The sequence below is a fragment of the Epinephelus fuscoguttatus genome, linkage group LG15, assembly GCF_011397635.1.
Source record: "Epinephelus fuscoguttatus linkage group LG15, E.fuscoguttatus.final_Chr_v1".
NCBI classification, from domain to species: Eukaryota; Metazoa; Chordata; class Actinopteri; order Perciformes; family Serranidae; genus Epinephelus; species Epinephelus fuscoguttatus.
The window spans coordinates 41,898,059-41,915,722 of record NC_064766.1 but is presented as its reverse complement, the minus strand read 5'-3'; the positions used below and the strand labels follow the sequence as shown (position 1 = coordinate 41,915,722).

At 33.5% G+C, this 17,664-nt stretch overlaps 1 protein-coding gene across 1 annotated transcript in view; it reads right to left on the bottom strand.

The window, feature by feature from the left end:
• LOC125902881 (T cell receptor alpha chain MC.7.G5-like) overlaps nucleotides 1-17,664 on the bottom strand; it is a 62,043-nt gene extending 44,379 nt beyond the window's left edge. Inside the window, exon 1 of the mRNA XM_049599539.1 lies at nucleotides 17,548-17,664. Coding sequence (XP_049455496.1) covers nucleotides 17,548-17,659 — 112 coding nt within the window. The 5' untranslated portion in view covers nucleotides 17,660-17,664. The remainder of the gene's footprint in view (nucleotides 1-17,547) is intronic.

Below are 17,664 nucleotides of genomic sequence, written 5' to 3'. Positions count from 1 at the left end.
GCTGCTGTCAGAATATTACATGAATTGTTGTCATTTGTTTTAGCCCATATTTCAGACTTCTGCCTGAATGATCACGTGACGATCACAGCAATAAGCTGCTTCATTAATAAAATATATGTTAGAAACTAAATGTAAATTTTGACCTTTGCTTTGCAGAGGAAACACTGATGGAACTATTTTAAATATGTGTGTATCATGCTGTAAAATTTGCCTTTAAATACACTGCAATAAAAACTATTTATGATCAATAATCAGTACTCACTGGGTTCAATGGTTAAACTGGTCCCACTGCCAAAGATGAGCCTTTTTGTGTTTCCAGTATTCACACAACATGAAGCAGCGTGACACAAACTTAGCTGTGATGAACTGAACCAAACCTCATTCAGAAAAATGTCATTTTTAAATTTCAGACTAAATTGAGTTTAATATCATGATGTATTATTTTATAAAGGTGTAAATGGTGATATTTACTGTACAATATAGATACTGAACAAACTGCTTTAATGTTTGAACTCCTGATTAATATACTGATGTATTTTATGAATATTAGAAACATGATTTCTGCTCGAAAAAAACTTTTTTAAAAATGATTTTTCATTTGTGTCTTTTTCCAAAGACTGTTTTCCACCTGACGACAGAGCAGCACAGATAACTGTGTTTTAAATGGTTTTAAATGTGTTGCAGTAAAACACTGTAAAGTTTGTGTTTAAAGATGCTTCATATAAATAATGTTTATGATCAATAATCAGTACTCACTGGGTTCAATGGTTAAACTGGTCCCACTGCCAAAGATCATCTTCTGATTGTTAGTCACACAGTACGAAGCATCAGGACACAAACTGAGCAGCGACCAACTGAACCAAACTCCATTCAGAAAAACATCTGTTTAAATGTTTGACTCTTCTGTCAGGAGGATTTTATTTCACATTTTCTTCATTAAAAATAAAAATCTATCATAAATTATTAATGAGATGTAAATGTAGTAACTGAGCAGAGCTGTCACACTGACCACTGTCTGGACAATTTAACCATCAAGCTGGATGTGAGTGTGTTTGTTTGTTTGTTTGTTTGTTTGTTTAGATTTTGAAAAGTTGACAGTCTGCAGATACAGACTTTAATCTCAGCAGAGTTCATTACAAGATTGTGTTCAGTCTTTTGTGACCTGCTGTCCTGGGTTTGTGTGTATTTCAGTAAAACGCTGTAAAGACGCCTCGTATGAATCATGTTTATGATCAGTAATCAGTACTCACTGGGTTCAATGGTTAAACTGGTCCCACTGCCAAAGATCAGTCGGTATTGACCTCCACCAGTATTCACACAACATGAAGCAGCGTGACACAAACTCAGCTGTGATGAACTGAACCAAACCTCATTCAGTTTTACATTCAGACTTCTGTTTTCTGGAGACGTTTTCTCAGTTTGACATTTTATAGAAACATGTTTTACAAGTTTTGTTCATATTTGTCTGGTTTTAAATGTGTTGCAGTAAAACACTGTACAGTTGTGTTTAAAGACGCCTCATATAAATAATGTTTATGATCAATAATCAGTACTCACTGGGTTCAATGGTTAAACTGGTCCCACTGCCAAATATGATCTTATTCCCAGAATACACACAACATGAAGCAGCGTGACACAAACTCAGCTGTGATGAACTGAACCAAACCTCATTTAATAAACTATAAATTTAACAGCTGAGGCTTCTGACTGATGAATAACAGTGCAGTTAATGAATAAGATGTTTTCAATAGAAATAAATGTCTGTTATAAATATATTAGAAATAAAATGTCTGGTTACTGTACAGCAGATCCCGAACACCTTTGATTCTGACTGAGCTGATATATTTATTGATTATAACAAAGACAAGTATTTATTATTTTGTATTTTGTGCAGATTTAACGAGCCTGAAGAGTCGAGTGAATGTAGTGTGTAACATACAAGATGAACCTTATTAATAATCATTATGATCAATAATCAGTACTCACTGGGTTCAATGGTTAAACTGGTCCCACTGCCAAAGATGAGCTTATCTGCAGCTCCAGTATTCACACAACATGAAGCAGCGTGACACAAACTCAGCTGTGATGAACTGAACCAAACCTCATTCAGACTTCACATCAATATAAATATGTTTATCAGTCTGTGACCTATGTTAGTGATCATACTTCTAATTTTCCTATTGATTAATCTGATTAACACATTATCCACTAATTTGGCTTTATCATCACATTAATGTTCATTAAAACTCTTAATTTTTGTTTTTTTTGATCCAAAAACTGACTCCTGCTGACATTTTGTTGACACACTGAATTATTATTTCTTTGGTTTTTTTTAGCCTGAACAGACGAACAAATCATTTCCATCTTTTTTTTTTTTTTAACTTCTACTCCGGTTTTCTTTGTATTCACAGCACACAGGTTAAAGTTTGTGTTAAAGACTCATACAGATATTAATCATGATATTCAGTTCTACTCACTGGGTTCAATGGTTAAACTGGTCCCACTGCCAAAGATGAGCTTATTCCCACCTCCAGTATTCACACAACATGAAGCAGCGTGACACAAACTCAGCTGTGATGAACTGAACCAAAGTTTTGGTGTTTCATTTCAAATCAATGATTGATAATGAATGATCAGTAAAATGTAAATAGTGATATTAACTGTGAAACAGAGATATTAAAGTTAAAGATATTTTAATGTGGAATCTCCTGATTAATACACTGATGATTTTATTACTCCAATAAAGATGGTTTTTCAGTTCTGCTCATAAAAACTTTAAATCTTTGTGTTTTTTTTAATGATTTTTGGTTGTTTTTTCCTTTTTCTCCACCTGACGAGTTTCATTAAAAATATTTTTACTATTCTGGTTTTATACATGTTCCAGTAAAACACTGCAAAGTTTCCATTTCTTCATATAAATAATGTTTATGATCAATAATCAGTACTCACTGGGTTCAATGGTTAAACTGGTCCCACTGCCAAAGATCATCTTATTTGCACCTGCACCAGTATTCACACAACATGAAGCAGCGTGACACAAACTCAGCTGTGATGAACTGAACCAAAGTTTTGGTGTTTCATTTCAAATCAATGATTGATAATGAATGATCAGTAAAATGTAAATAGTGATATTAACTGTGAAACAGAGATATTAAAGTTAAAGATATTTTAATGTGGAATCTCCTGATTAATACACTGATGATTTTATTACTCCAATAAAGGTGGTTTTTCAGTTCTGCTCATAAAAACTTTAAATCTTTGTGTTTTTTTTAATGATTTTTGGTTGTTTTTTCCTTTTTCTCCACCTGACGAGTTTCATTAAAAATATTTTTACTATTCTGGTTTTATACATGTTCCAGTAAAACACTGCAAAGTTTCCATTTCTTCATATAAATAATGTTTATGATCAATAATCAGTACTCACTGGGTTCAATGGTTAAACTGGTCCCACTGCCAAAGATCATCTTATTTGCACCTGCACCAATATTCACACAACATGAAGCAGCGTGACACAAACTCAGCTGTGATGAACTGAACCAAACCTCATTCAGTTTTACATTCAGACTAAAGTTAGTGTTTTATTATAAATAATAATAATAATGATGTATTATTTTATAAAGGTGTAAATGGTGGGAACTGCCCATTGGTTCGACAGCCCATTGTTCCGACCATATTAAACTCATTGTTCCTAAGTCCGTTCCGAAATCATCATCATGCCCTGTGGTTAAGGTCTGGTTAGGTTTAGGCACGAAAACCACTTGGTTAGGGTCAGGAAAAGATCATGGTGTGGGTTAAAATGAAAAAGAAAGTGACAAACACATAAACCATGAGCCTGCTCCACCTCAAGCCGGCCACGGCGCACCATACGCCCGCCGCGAGCCGTTCAGCACCGCGGACAGTCGAACCAATGACATGAACCCGTAAATGGTGATATTTACTGTACAATAAACAGCTTTAATGTTCGAGCTCCTGATTAATACACTGATGTATTTTATTAATATTATAAACATGATTTCAGCTCGAAAAAGAAAGATTTTTCATTTGTGTCTTTTTCCAAAGACTGTTTTCCACCTGACGACAGAGCAGCACAGATAACTGTGTTTTAAATGGTTTTAAATATGTTGCAGTAAAACACTGTAAAGTTTGTGTTTAAAGATGCTTCATATAAATAATGTTTATGATCAATAATCAGTACTCACTGGGTTCAATGGTTAAACTGGTCCCACTGCCAAAGATGAACTTCTGATTCCCAGTATTCACACAACATGAAGCAGCGTGACACAAACTCAGCTGTGATGAACTGAACCAAAGTTTTGGTGTTTCATTTCAAATCAATGATTGATAAGTTTCATTAAAAATATTGTTACTATTCTGGTGTTATATGTGTTCCAGTAAAACACTGCAAAGTTTTCATTTCTTCATATGAATAATATTTATGATCAATAATCAGTACTCACTGGGTTCAATGGTTAAACTGGTCCCACTGCCAAAGATGAACTTCTGATTCCCAGTATTCACAAGTATTTGAACAACATGAACTGCCTCCAGTCAGACTGAGCCAGACGATTATTTATTTTTATGTTACATTTGAGACTTCACAGTTTGACACTTTAGTCACAACGACAAGACACTGCTTAAATTAAAAATAAATAAAGTCTGAATTATTAATCAAATGTAAATCTTCTATGTGTACGGTGGAGATGGTGGAGCAGTGCTCTCACACTGATGATGTTCATTACAAACTGCGTTAAGTGCAGAAAACTTTGAGCTTTCTTGGTTTGATACCAAAACTGTTTTCTTCGATTCTGAAACAGACTTTAATGTGACAGCAGAGTTCATTACAAGTGACCTGCTGTCCTGGGTTTGTGTGTATTTCAGTAAAACGCTGTAAAGACGCCTCGTATGAATCATGTTTAATAATATGCTGAAACACCTGTACAATAGTTAATGTGTTAGTTCATTTATGATTATTATATTTTCTTGTTCTGTCTGTTTTATTCTCATGTTTAGGACAGAAATATTTAAACTCTAGTGACAAGCTTTTCACATCAGGCCCTTCATGTTTCTGACCTCTCCTGAACTATCTCTGCTATGTTTGATTTTATATACTTGTTTTGATCACATCTTGTGTGCTGATAAAACTCAAACTCAATTCATGATTTATATCAGTACTCACTGGGTTCAATGGTTAAACTGGTCCCACTGCCAAAGATCATCTTAGTTGCACCTCCACCATTCACACAACATGAAACAGCGTGACACAAACTCAGCTGTGATGAACTGAACCAAACCTCATTCAGAAAAACATCATTTTTACATTTGAGATTTGGCGTAACTCTTTCATACCTGCTGCGTATAAAACACACTTTGATTCAAAACAAATCCAAACTGTAGATATTTGTTATGAATAAAATGAGGTTTGATTCTCGATATGAAGATTGAATTATTTTCTACTTTGTGTTAATTTTGTGAGGCTGAAGAAAAAGATGAATGAATGAACTGAATCATTTCTATTCCAGTATTTCTTTCTTTTATCAGTTACTGGATCACTCCTGTAAAACAAGCTGGTTTTTAAAGATGCTCCATATGTAAGACATTTATAATCAATAATCAGTACTCACTGGGTTCAATGGTTAAACTGGTCCCACTGCCAAAGATGAGCTTATTTGCAGCTCCACCAGTATTCACACAACATGAAGCAGCGTGACACAAACTCAGCTGTGATGAACTGAACCAAACCTCATTCAGAAAAACATCATTTTTACATTTGAGATTTTTATCTTCATACCTGCTAAATAAAATAATGACACTTTGATTCAAAACAAATCCAGACTGTAGATATTTGTTACGAATAAAATGAGGTTTGATTCTCGATATGAAGATTGAATTATTTTCTACTTTGTGTTAATTTTGTGAGGCTGAAGAAAAAGATGAATGAATGAACTGAATCATCACTGGGTTCAATGGTTAAACTGGTCCCACTGCCAAAGATGAGCTTATTTGCAGCTCCACCAGTATTCAAACAACATGAAGCAGCGTGACACAAACTCAGCCGTGATGAACTGAACCAAACCTCATTCAGAAAAACATCACTTTTACATTCAGACTTCTGTCCAGTTAAGAAAAGTCACTATATGCATTTAAGATAATGGATTATTAATGTATAAAATAAATCAAATGTAAGTGGTGATATTACTTGAGTATAACTGTGAATTTTATTCATATTTTTTCTACTATTCTGGTTTTATGTGTTGCAGTAAAACACTGTGATGATGCTAAAGATGATTTGAACTCATAATAACTTCTTTCAGTCTTTATTTTATCTGGACGATTATTTATTTTTGGTGTTTTCTGGAGACGTTTCATCAGTTTGACATTTTATAGAAACATGTTTTACACCTGACGACAGTGCAGCACAGAAAACTATCAGTTTGATTAAAATATTTTTGTTGCTTTGGTTTTAAATGTGTTGCAGTAAAACACTGCAAAGTTTTCATTTCTTCATATGAATAATATTTATGATCAATAATCAGTACTCACTGGGTTCAATGGTTAAACTGGTCCCACTGCCAAAGATGAGCTTATATCCAGCATTCACACAACATGAAGCAGCGTGACACAAACTCAGCTGTGATGAACTGGAATGGTTACATCCCAGTTACACCAATAAGACATGTTTTTTTTATTTTTTTTACTTCAAACAAATAACCAATATAAATGTGTCAATCTTGATATTTACTGTACAGTTTAAACTAAATGTTTTCATAGTCACGGATCATATATTGATTATTCTGATTAATCAGTCGATGCATTGATTTTTATGATAAAGACAAATATTAATTATTTTCTACTTTGTGTTGATTTTATGAGTCTGAAGAGTCGAGTGAATCATTATTTAATTTATATCAGTACTCACTGGGTTCAATGGTTAAACTGGTCCCACTGCCAAAGATCATCTTTTGACCTCCAGAATACACACAACATGAAGCAGCGTGACACAAACTCAGCTGTGATGAACTGAACCAAACCTCATTCAGAAAAACATCAGTTTTACATTTCAGACTAAAGTTAGTGTTTTATTATAAAAAATAATAATGATGTATTATTTTATAAAGGTGTAAATGGTGATATTTACTGTACAATATAGAACAAATATTATATATACTATATACAATATACTGAACAAATGTTTCTGACCTCTCCTGAACTATCTCTGCTATGTTTGATTTTATATACTTGTATTGATCACATCTTGTGTGCTGATAAAATTCAAACTCAATTCATGATTTATATCAGTACTCACTGGGTTCAATGGTTAAACTGGTCCCACTGCCAAAGATCATCTTAGCTGTACCTCCACCAGCATTCACACAACATGAAACACTGTGACACAAACTCAGACTGATGAACTGAACTTTTTTTTACGTTAACACTATAAATAAAATGTAAATTATAATAGACACCGATGTTTTACTGTTCTTTTTTGTCTTTACTGATCTATCTTTTTCTCCTCAGTCTTAACTCTCCCTTTTTAATGAATGTGATGTAATGTACTGTTCTGTTATTTCTACAGTCAATTAATTGGGATTGTCCACGATACTAGAAACTAATAAACTAAACGAGACTAAACTGAGTGTTTCAGTGTTGATCCTCTAATTAATACATTATGATTCTTTGATGTATTTATGATTATTATAATTATTAGGATGAAGAAGTTCGAGCGAGTTATTGTTGTCTCTGTTGCACATTAACAGTGATTATGATCAATAATCAGTACTCACTGGGATCAATGGTTAAACTGGTCCCACTGCCAAAGATGATCTTCTCATTGTTAGTCACACAGTACGAAGCATCAGGACACAAACTGAGCAGCGACCAACTGAACCAAACTCCATTCAGAAAAACATCTGTTTTAATGTTTGACTCTTCTGTCAGGAGGATTTTATTTCACGTTTTCTTAATTAAAAATAAAAATCTATCATAAATTATTAATGAGATGTAAATGTAGTAACTGAGCAGAGCTGTCACACTGACCACTGTCTGGACAATTTAACCATCAAGCTGGATGTGAGTGTGTTTGTTTGTTTGTTTGTTTGTTTGTTTAGATTTTGAAAAGTTGACAGTCTGCAGATACAGACTTGAATCTCAGCAGAGTTCATTACAAGATTGTGTTCAGTCTTTTGTGACCTGCTGTCCTGGGTTTGTGTGTATTTCAGTAAAACGCTGTAAAGACGCCTCGTATGAATCATGTTTATGATCAATAATCAGTACTCACTGGGTTCAATGGTTAAACTGGTCCCACTGCCAAAGATCAGTCGGTATTGATTTGCACCAGTATTCACACAACATGAAGCAGCGTGACACAAACTCAGCTGTGATGAACTGAACCAAACCTCATTCAGTTTTACATTCAGACTAAAGTTAGTGTTTTATTATAAATAATAATAATGATGTATTATTTTATAAAGGTGTAAATGGTGATATTTACTGTACAATATAGATACTGAACAAACTGCTTTAATGTTCGAGCTCCTGATTAATACACTGATGTATTTTATTAATATTATAAACATGATTTTCCAACAATTTCTGCTCATTAAAACTTTTAATCTTTGTTGTTTTAAAAATGATTTTTTTCCAAAGACTGTTTTCCACCTGACGACAGAGCAGCACAGATAACTGTGTTTTAAATGGTTTTATGTGTTGCAGTAAAACACTGTGATGATGCTAAAGATGATTTAAACTCATAATAACTTCTTTCAGTCTTTATTTTATCTGGACCATTATTTATTTTGGTGTTTTCTGGAGACGTTTCATCAGTTTGACATTTTATAGAAACATGTTTTACACCTGACGACAGTGCAGCACAGAAAACTATCAGTTTGATTAAAATATATTTACTGTTCTGTTTTTTGTATGTGTAAAAAAACACTGCAGAATTTTCATTTCTTCATATAAATAATGTTTATGATGAATAATCAGTACTCACTGGGTTCAATGGTTAAACTGGTCCCACTGCCAAAGATGAGCTTATTCCCACCTCCAGTATTCACACAACATGAAGCAGCGTGACACAAACTCAGCTGTGATGAACTGAACCAAAGTTTTGGTGTTTCATTTCAAATCAATGATTGATAATGAATGATCAGTAAAATGTAAATAGTGATATTAACTGTGAAACAGAGATATTAAAGATATTTTAATGTGGAATCTCCTGATTAATACACTGATGATTTTATTACTCCAATAAAGATGGTTTTTCAATTCTGCTCATAAAAACTTTAAATCTTTGTGTTTTTTTAATAATTTTTGGTTGTTTTTTCCTTTTTCTCCACCTGACGAGTTTCATTAAAAATATTTTTACTATTCTGGTTTTATACATGTTCCAGTAAAACACTGCAAAGTTTTCATTTCTTCATATGAATATTTATGATGTGTATCAGTACTCACTGGGTTCAATGGTTAAACTGGTCCCACTGCCAAAGATGATCTTATTCCCAGCATTCACACAACATGAAGCAGCGTGACACAAACTCAGCTGTGATGAACTGGAATGGTTACATCCCAGTTACACCAATAAGACATGTTTTTTTTTAGTTTTTATTTAAAACAAATAACCAATATAAATGTGTCAATCTTGATATTTACTGTACAGTTTAAACTAAATGTTTTCATAGTCACGGATCATATATTGATTATTCTGATTAATCAGTCGATGCATTGATTTTTATGATAAAGACAAATATTAATTATTTTCTACTTTGTGTTGATTTTATGAGTCTGAAGAGTCGAGTGAATCATTTATTTAATTTATATCAGTACTCACTGGGTTCAATGGTTAAACTGGTCCCACTGCCAAAGATCAGTCGGTATTGACCTCCACCAGTATTCACACAACATGAAGCAGCGTGACACAAACTCAGCTGTGATGAACTGAACCAAACCTCATTCAGTTTTACATTCAGACTTCTGTCCAGTTAAGAAAAGTTGGTGTTTCATTTAAAATAAATGATTTGTTATGTATTATGAATAAATGTAAATGGTGATATTGTTGGTGATGTTTTTAATTATGATGCTTAAAACAATCGTAAACTCATAAAAACTTCTTTCAATCTTTATTTTATCTGGACGATTATTTATTTTGGTGTTTTCTGGAGACGTTTCATCAGTTTGACATTTTATAGAAACATGTTTTACAAGTTTTGTTCATATTTGTCTGGTTTTAAATGTGTTGCAGTAAAACACTGTGCAATTGTTTTTAAAGACGCCTCATATAAATAATGTTTATAATCAATAATCAGTACTCACTGGGTTCAATGGTTAAACTGGTCCCACTGCCAAAGATGAGCTTATTTCCTCCAGAATACACACAACATGAAGCAGCGTGACACAAACTCAGCTGTGATGAACTGAACCAAACCTCATTCAGTTTTACATTCAGACTTCTGACCAGTTAAGAAAAGTTGGTGTTTCATTTAAAATAAATGATTTATTATGTAACATGAATAAATGTAAATGGTGATATTGTTGATGATGTTTTTAATTATGATGCTTAAAACAATCGTAACTTCTTTCAGTCTTTATTTTATCTGGACGATTATTTATTTTTGGTGTTTTCTGGAGACGTTTTCTCTGTTTGACATTTTATAAAAACATGTTTTACACCTGACAACAGAATTTTCATTTCTTCATATAAATAATGTTTATGATGAATAATCAGTACTCACTGGGTTCAATGGTTAAACTGGTCCCACTGCCAAAGATCATCTTATATCCACCTCCAGTATTCACACAGCATGAAGCAGCGTGACACAAACTCAGCTGTGATGAACTGAACCAAAGTTTTGGTGTTTCATTTCAAATCAATGATTGATAATGAATGATCAGTAAAATGTAAATAGTGATATTAACTGTGAAACAGAGATATTAAAGTTAAAGATATTTTAATGTGGAATCTCCTGATTAATACACTGATGATTTTATTACTCCAATAAAGATGGTTTTTCAATTCTGCTCATAAAAACTTTAAATCTTTGTGTTTTTTAATAATTTTTGGTTGTTTTTTCCTTTTTCTCCACCTGACGAGTTTCATTAAAAATATTTTTACTATTCTGGTTTTATACATGTTCCAGTAAAACACTGCAAAGTTTTCATTTCTTCATATGAATAATATTTATGATGTATATCAGTACTCACTGGGTTCAATGGTTAAACTGGTCCCACTGCCAAAGATGATTTTATCTGCAGCTCCAGTATTCACACAACATGAAGCAGCGTGACACAAACTCAGCTGTGATGAACTGAACCAAACCTCATTCAGACTTCACATCAATATAAATATGTTTATCAGTCTGTGACCTATGTTAGTGATCATACTTCTAATTTTCCTATTGATTAATCTGATTAACACATTATCCACTAATTTGGCTTTATCATCACATTAATGTTCATTAAAACTCTTAATTTTTGTTTTTTTATCCAAAAACTGACTCCTGCTGACATTTTGTTGACACACTGAATTATTATTTCTTTGTTTTGTTTTTTTAGCCTGAACAGACGAACAAATCATTTCCATCTTTTTTTTTTTAACTTCTACTCATACAGATAATAATTATGATATTCAGTCCTACTCACTGGGTTCAATGGTTAAACTGGTCCCACTGCCAAAGATGATCTTACTTCCAGTATTCACACATCATGAAGCTTCAGAACACAAACTCATCTGACTGATGAACTGAACCAAACCTCATGTAGAAAACTGACAGATTAATTTTACACCTTCATATTTAGATCTGTTCTAAAATATCTTCTTTCAGAATATTAAACCAGATGCTGTCAGTTTGTTTCTCTGATATAATCCTCATTTTTATATTTCAGACATTTCACGTGACGATCACAGCAATAAGCTGCTTCATTAATAAAATATATGTTAGAAACTAAATGTAAATTTTGACCTTTGCTTTGCAGAGGAGACACTGATGGAACTATTTTAAATATGTGTGTATCATGCTGTAAAATTTGCCTTTAAATACACTGCAATAAAAACTCTTTATGATCAATAATCAGTACTCACTGGGTTCAATGGTTAAACTGGTCCCACTGCCAAAGATGAGTCGATTCTGATTTCCACCAGTCACACAACATGAAGCAGCGTGACACAAACTCTTTTACATCAGAGACCTCTGTCTGGTTAAAAAAGTCACTCTTTCATTGAAAATGATTGATTAATATAAATCATAAATAAAATGTTAACAATGATATTTACTATAGAGATACTGAAGAAACCTTTATTGAATTTGATTATTTGAACAACAGCTCATTAAATCTTTCTTTTTAACGCTTCTTCAGTTTTGCTGTTATCTAAAGACACATTGTTTTAGTTCCTGACGTTTTGGAGATACAAGTTTTCAACCTGACGGCAGTGTTTGTGTTGATTTAATGAACCTGAAGAGTCAAAAGATTCAGTCACCATCAGCAGCTGTTCATTCTGCCTTTTTAAATGTGAAACACAGTTCATGTTTGTTCTTAAAGTCGCTCCACTTACTATATGTTTATGATCAATAATCAGTACTCACTGGGTTCAATGGTTAAACTGGTCCCACTGCCAAAGATGATCTTTTGATTCCCAGTATACACACAACATGAAACAGCGTGACACAAACTCAGCTGTGATGAACTGAACCAAATCTCATTCAGAAAAACATCATTTTTACATTTGAGATTTGGCGTAACTCTTTCATACCTGCTGCGTATAAAACACACTTTGATTCAAAACAAATCCAGACTGTAGATATTTGTTACGAATAAAATGAGGTTTGATTCTCGATATGAAGATTGAATTATTTTCTACTTTGTGTTAATTTTGTGAGGCTGAAGAAAAAGATGAATGAATGAACTGAATCATTTCTATTCCAGTATTTCTTTCTTTTATCAGTTACTGGATCACTCCTGTAAAACAAGCTGGTTTTTAAAGATGCTCCATATGTAAGACTTTTATGATCAATAATCAGTACTCACTGGGTTCAATGGTTAAACTGGTCCCACTGCCAAAGATGAGCTTATTTGGATTCCCAGTATTCACACAACATGAAGCAGCGTGACACAAACTCATACATTTAGGATTTGACTCACTGATTCCAGCTTCTGTTCGGATTTAAAATAAATTTACAGTAAAAATACTGAATTTTAACCTAAAAATATTTTTTCTTTAATTGATGAAGTGTTTCAGTGTCCTGCTGCTGATTAATATGTTGATCAGTTGATGTAATTGATTATTATAATGAAATCAATCTTTCAACATTTTCTGCTCATAAAAAAAACAAAAATTTAAACTTTCGTTGTTCATGTTTTTTAATATTTGTTGTTTTTTCAGTAAATGGTAAATGATACTGAAACAGTTGACTGATCTTCTGTCACTGTTTAATGTTCTGATTATTATGAACAGGAAAACTCTGCAGACACCCCTCAGGTGAAAATACAGTTTTGTCATCTGCTTGTCAATTTTGAGATTTTGGTCGATTTTGCTTCCATAAAATGTTTCTGAAATGTACACAAACACATTTAATTGGATAATTTACTAATTTAAACATGGCTTTTCAGAAAACTTGTAATACAAAACATAACTGGCTTACTGTGAGCAATAAGCTGAGGGAGTTTCATGGTGATATCTGTTAGTCACATTTTTAACCCAGTCCAGTGTCTTTTGTTTGACTTTTATAATCCATATAGTTTCAGGCCGTTTTCTCAAAATACGTTTTGACTCTGATGCAAATATCTCCACTTCAGTGACACTTAAATCCACCAAATGTTCCAGCTTGATTCCTGTTTATATTCGGAAGGTTTTTACAGAATGGTTTGTTCATATATCTTTCACAGTCTGATTTATAGAACTTTTTATTCCCAAAAATATGGCAGAAATGGATTTTTCATGGCTGTTGACGGCAGACGGAGTGATGAAAAGAGAAACAACTTTTGACTTTTGAAGAATCTTGAACCTAACTTTATCCAGTGATCAGATTTCTGTTCTCAAAATGTAGAAACATCAGCTCATATTTAATGAGATAATGCATCATTTTCATATCAAAACATAACATTTCATAAAACTAGTAAAGTAAAAAATAACTGTTTTAATCTAAGTTATCAACTGGAGAAGTTTCATGGTGATATCTGTTAGAGGCTTTACGATACCATATTATTGTGATATTAAACACTTTGTGATATGCTGAGTATTGTGATGACATATATTGTGACATATTGCACATTATGACCTTTTTACATCTGTAAATGGAAACTTTGACTCATCTGTTTTATCTCAAAGACAAAGTTTCCTGTCTGTTCATGTCACAAACAAATCATTTCTATTGCAGCAAAATGAATCTGAGAAAATGTTTCCTTTAATTATTCCAGTGGGCAACAAAAGCTTCATTTGTATTTGCAATATCAGTCATTTATAGCATTTTTTAAAAAAATCAATACTGAGCGTCTCTGAATGGAGACGACATCACCACATGAAAATATCATGATACTATGCTGTACTGATTTTTTCCTCCCCTGCGTATCCACTCATTAAGAACTGGACCCAACTCTCCCGAGCTGTCGCTCCTCAACTTTAAAGGAACCTTTGATGCAGCTCATCAGTTTCCTGCCGTCAGGTTTTATCAACACAATGAAAAAGATTCAACTTACTGTCATGAACATGAAGTTTGGTGCCGCCGCCAAAGACGATCTTATTACTACCCGAGCCATACGTCACACAGTCTGAGGCTGCACTATACAAACCTGACTGACTCACTCTGACAACATGACACTGAGTTGTGTTCGACTTTACGAGCCTGAGGAGTCCAAGACATCGTCTCCATCACTGTTCACTCCTCACTGATGACTTCCATGTGAAAACATAAAGCAGAAGATGAGACTTACTGGACTGAACCGCCAACAGAGAGCCAGAGCCAAAGATGAGTTTCTCTCGTCCACCAGTGTCCACACAGCACGACAGCGCTCAACAAAAACCCCTCAGATCCACTCAGCAGACCGACTCCACTTCACACAGACTCAAACTCACTAACACCGTAAATACTGAATATAACAGAGAAAACGACATCAGACACTCAGACACCTGTGGATTCAAACCTAACTCAGCTCAGTTTGGTCAAACCTGGATTAAATAAACCTGTCATGACGGGTGTGTTGGTTCAAATGTTTGTCACGTGACTTAATCACATCTGATAAAAACAGTTCAACACCTATTCAGCAGCTGAAACTCATAAGTCATATTTATGGTGTGTATCAGTACTCACTGGGTTCAATGGTTAAACTGGTTCCACTGCCGAAGATGATCTTATTCAAACCAGTCCTCACACAACACGAGAGCGCTCGACAAAAACCCGTCAGATCCGCTCAGCAAACCAACTTCACGTTACACATCCAAACTGATCCAAGCTCAGAGATGAATCACAAACTCAAACTCTGTCTCAGCTCAGTTTAGCTTGGATTCAATAAAATGTGAATTGAATAAACCTGAAAAAAAAAATCGGATTTGAAAATAAACCTAATTAAATAAATCAGATTATATTAACCATAGTGTAGAAACCTATTTAATTAAGTTGGATTAAATAAGCCAAATTAGATAAACCTAAATTAAATAAAGCTAAATAAGATCTTTTAGCTTTAAATGTTTCCTGATCTTTTATATCAAAAAAACGTGAATTAATCACATCTAATAAAAACATTTAACATGTAAAACTTCACATTAACACACACGTAATTTCTAAATGTTTTAAAGCTCCTTCTGCTCTGCTTTCTTTGTCTTTAATAACAAACACTAAAGTTTGTTATTAAAGACGCTTCATGTAAATAATTATGATTCATATTTCTACTTACAGGCTTCAATGTTTAATCTGGTTCCACTTCCAAAGATCGTCTTTGTTCCTCCTCCAACATTCACACAACACAAAGCTCCAGAACATAAACTGAGCCCGGCCACAAACTTTTGCCTGAATTATTACATTATTTTAACAATAAACTGCTTCTTCCATTATAAATATATTTTATACATCAATTTAAATTCTGGAGAGCGACAGCAGAGACACTGTTTATAGAAACATTATGTTTCCCTGTAAAACACTGTAAAACTTAAAGACGCCTCACATAGATTATATTTATGATCAATAATCAGTACTCACTGGGTTCAATGGTTAAACTGGTCCCACTGCCAAAGATGAGTTTATCTGTTCGCCCAGTATTCACACAACATGAAGCAGCGTGACACAAACTCAGCTGTGATGAACTGAACCAAACCTCATTCAGAAAAACATCATTTTTACATTACAGTTAAAAAAAGTTTGTTTTTCATTTGACATAATTAATAATTCATATGTATTATCAATAAAATGTAAACTGTGATATTTACTGAACAAACTCTTCAAGCTCCTGATTAATGTTCGGATGTATTATATATCTTGTGATGAAGGTGATTTTTCTTTAAATCTTTAAATTAATTTTCATTTGACTGTTTTCCTCCTGATACGTTTTATTATTATATTCTTTTTACTATTCTGGTTTTCATACAAAGGTGCTTTGTATAAATGATATTTATGATCAATGTCAGTACTCACTGGGTTCAATGGTTAAACTGGTCCCACTGCCAAAGATAATTTTATCCAAACCAGCATTCACACAACATGAAGCAGCGTGACACAAACTCAGCTGTGATGAACTGAACCAAACCTCATTCAGAGAAACATCAGTTTTAAATGTGACTAAATTGTAACAGAGCTGCTGTTTGTACATTTCATATGTTTATATCATATTTCAAATGTTGATCTTTAGTGACGACACGCTTGATTTACACTTCATCAGGATCAAGATCCAGTTTTGTTTTGTTTCTCGTGCTCTTTTGAGTTTTTGGACATTTTACAAATGAAAAGACAGATTTCACGTTCTAACTGAGGCTCTGATGGATGACATGCATCTCAGTTATAAAACATTAAATATTATAAAAGGACTTTATGAAGAATTATCAATATCATTGATCAGATAATTCTGATAAGTCAGAATAACGTCATCAGGTACTCACTGCTGTCGACAATCACTTTGGTTCCTTCTCCAAATAAAATCCTGCGTCCTGCAGCTGATGATGTCACACAGTGTTTCTGCTCTCACACAAAATCTGACTTCAGATCAGCTCAACATGACCGATATCTAAATGTTGTGAAATTGTTTTTTCCTCACCTTAAAAATGATATCAAAGTTTTAATGAGGCAAGTTACAGAAATCCTGTCTCATGATATTGTGTCAGATGTTTAAAGCAGGTCAGTCTACGATCGCTTTGCGTCTGGATCAATAATCTCAACATTTTTCTCTCCAGATGAAACTTTAATTTAATGTTTGTTGTATTCTCACATGTTGGTGATGGTCAGATTTAGTCTTTCAACAGTTTATATTGTTGACACTTTGATTTTTAAGGTTTATGATTTGATTTTTAAAATCGTAGGAAAACTATCGACAGATTTTATTTGTTGAGAAAACTGTTCTCAAAAACAAACTCACTGGTCTCGACGGTCACTTTGGTTCCGGAGCCAAACAGGATTTTGTCAAATCCTCCAGATTTCACACAGTGTCGAGTCTCGTGACAGAAACCTCCTCGAGCAGCTCGCTGCATCGTCA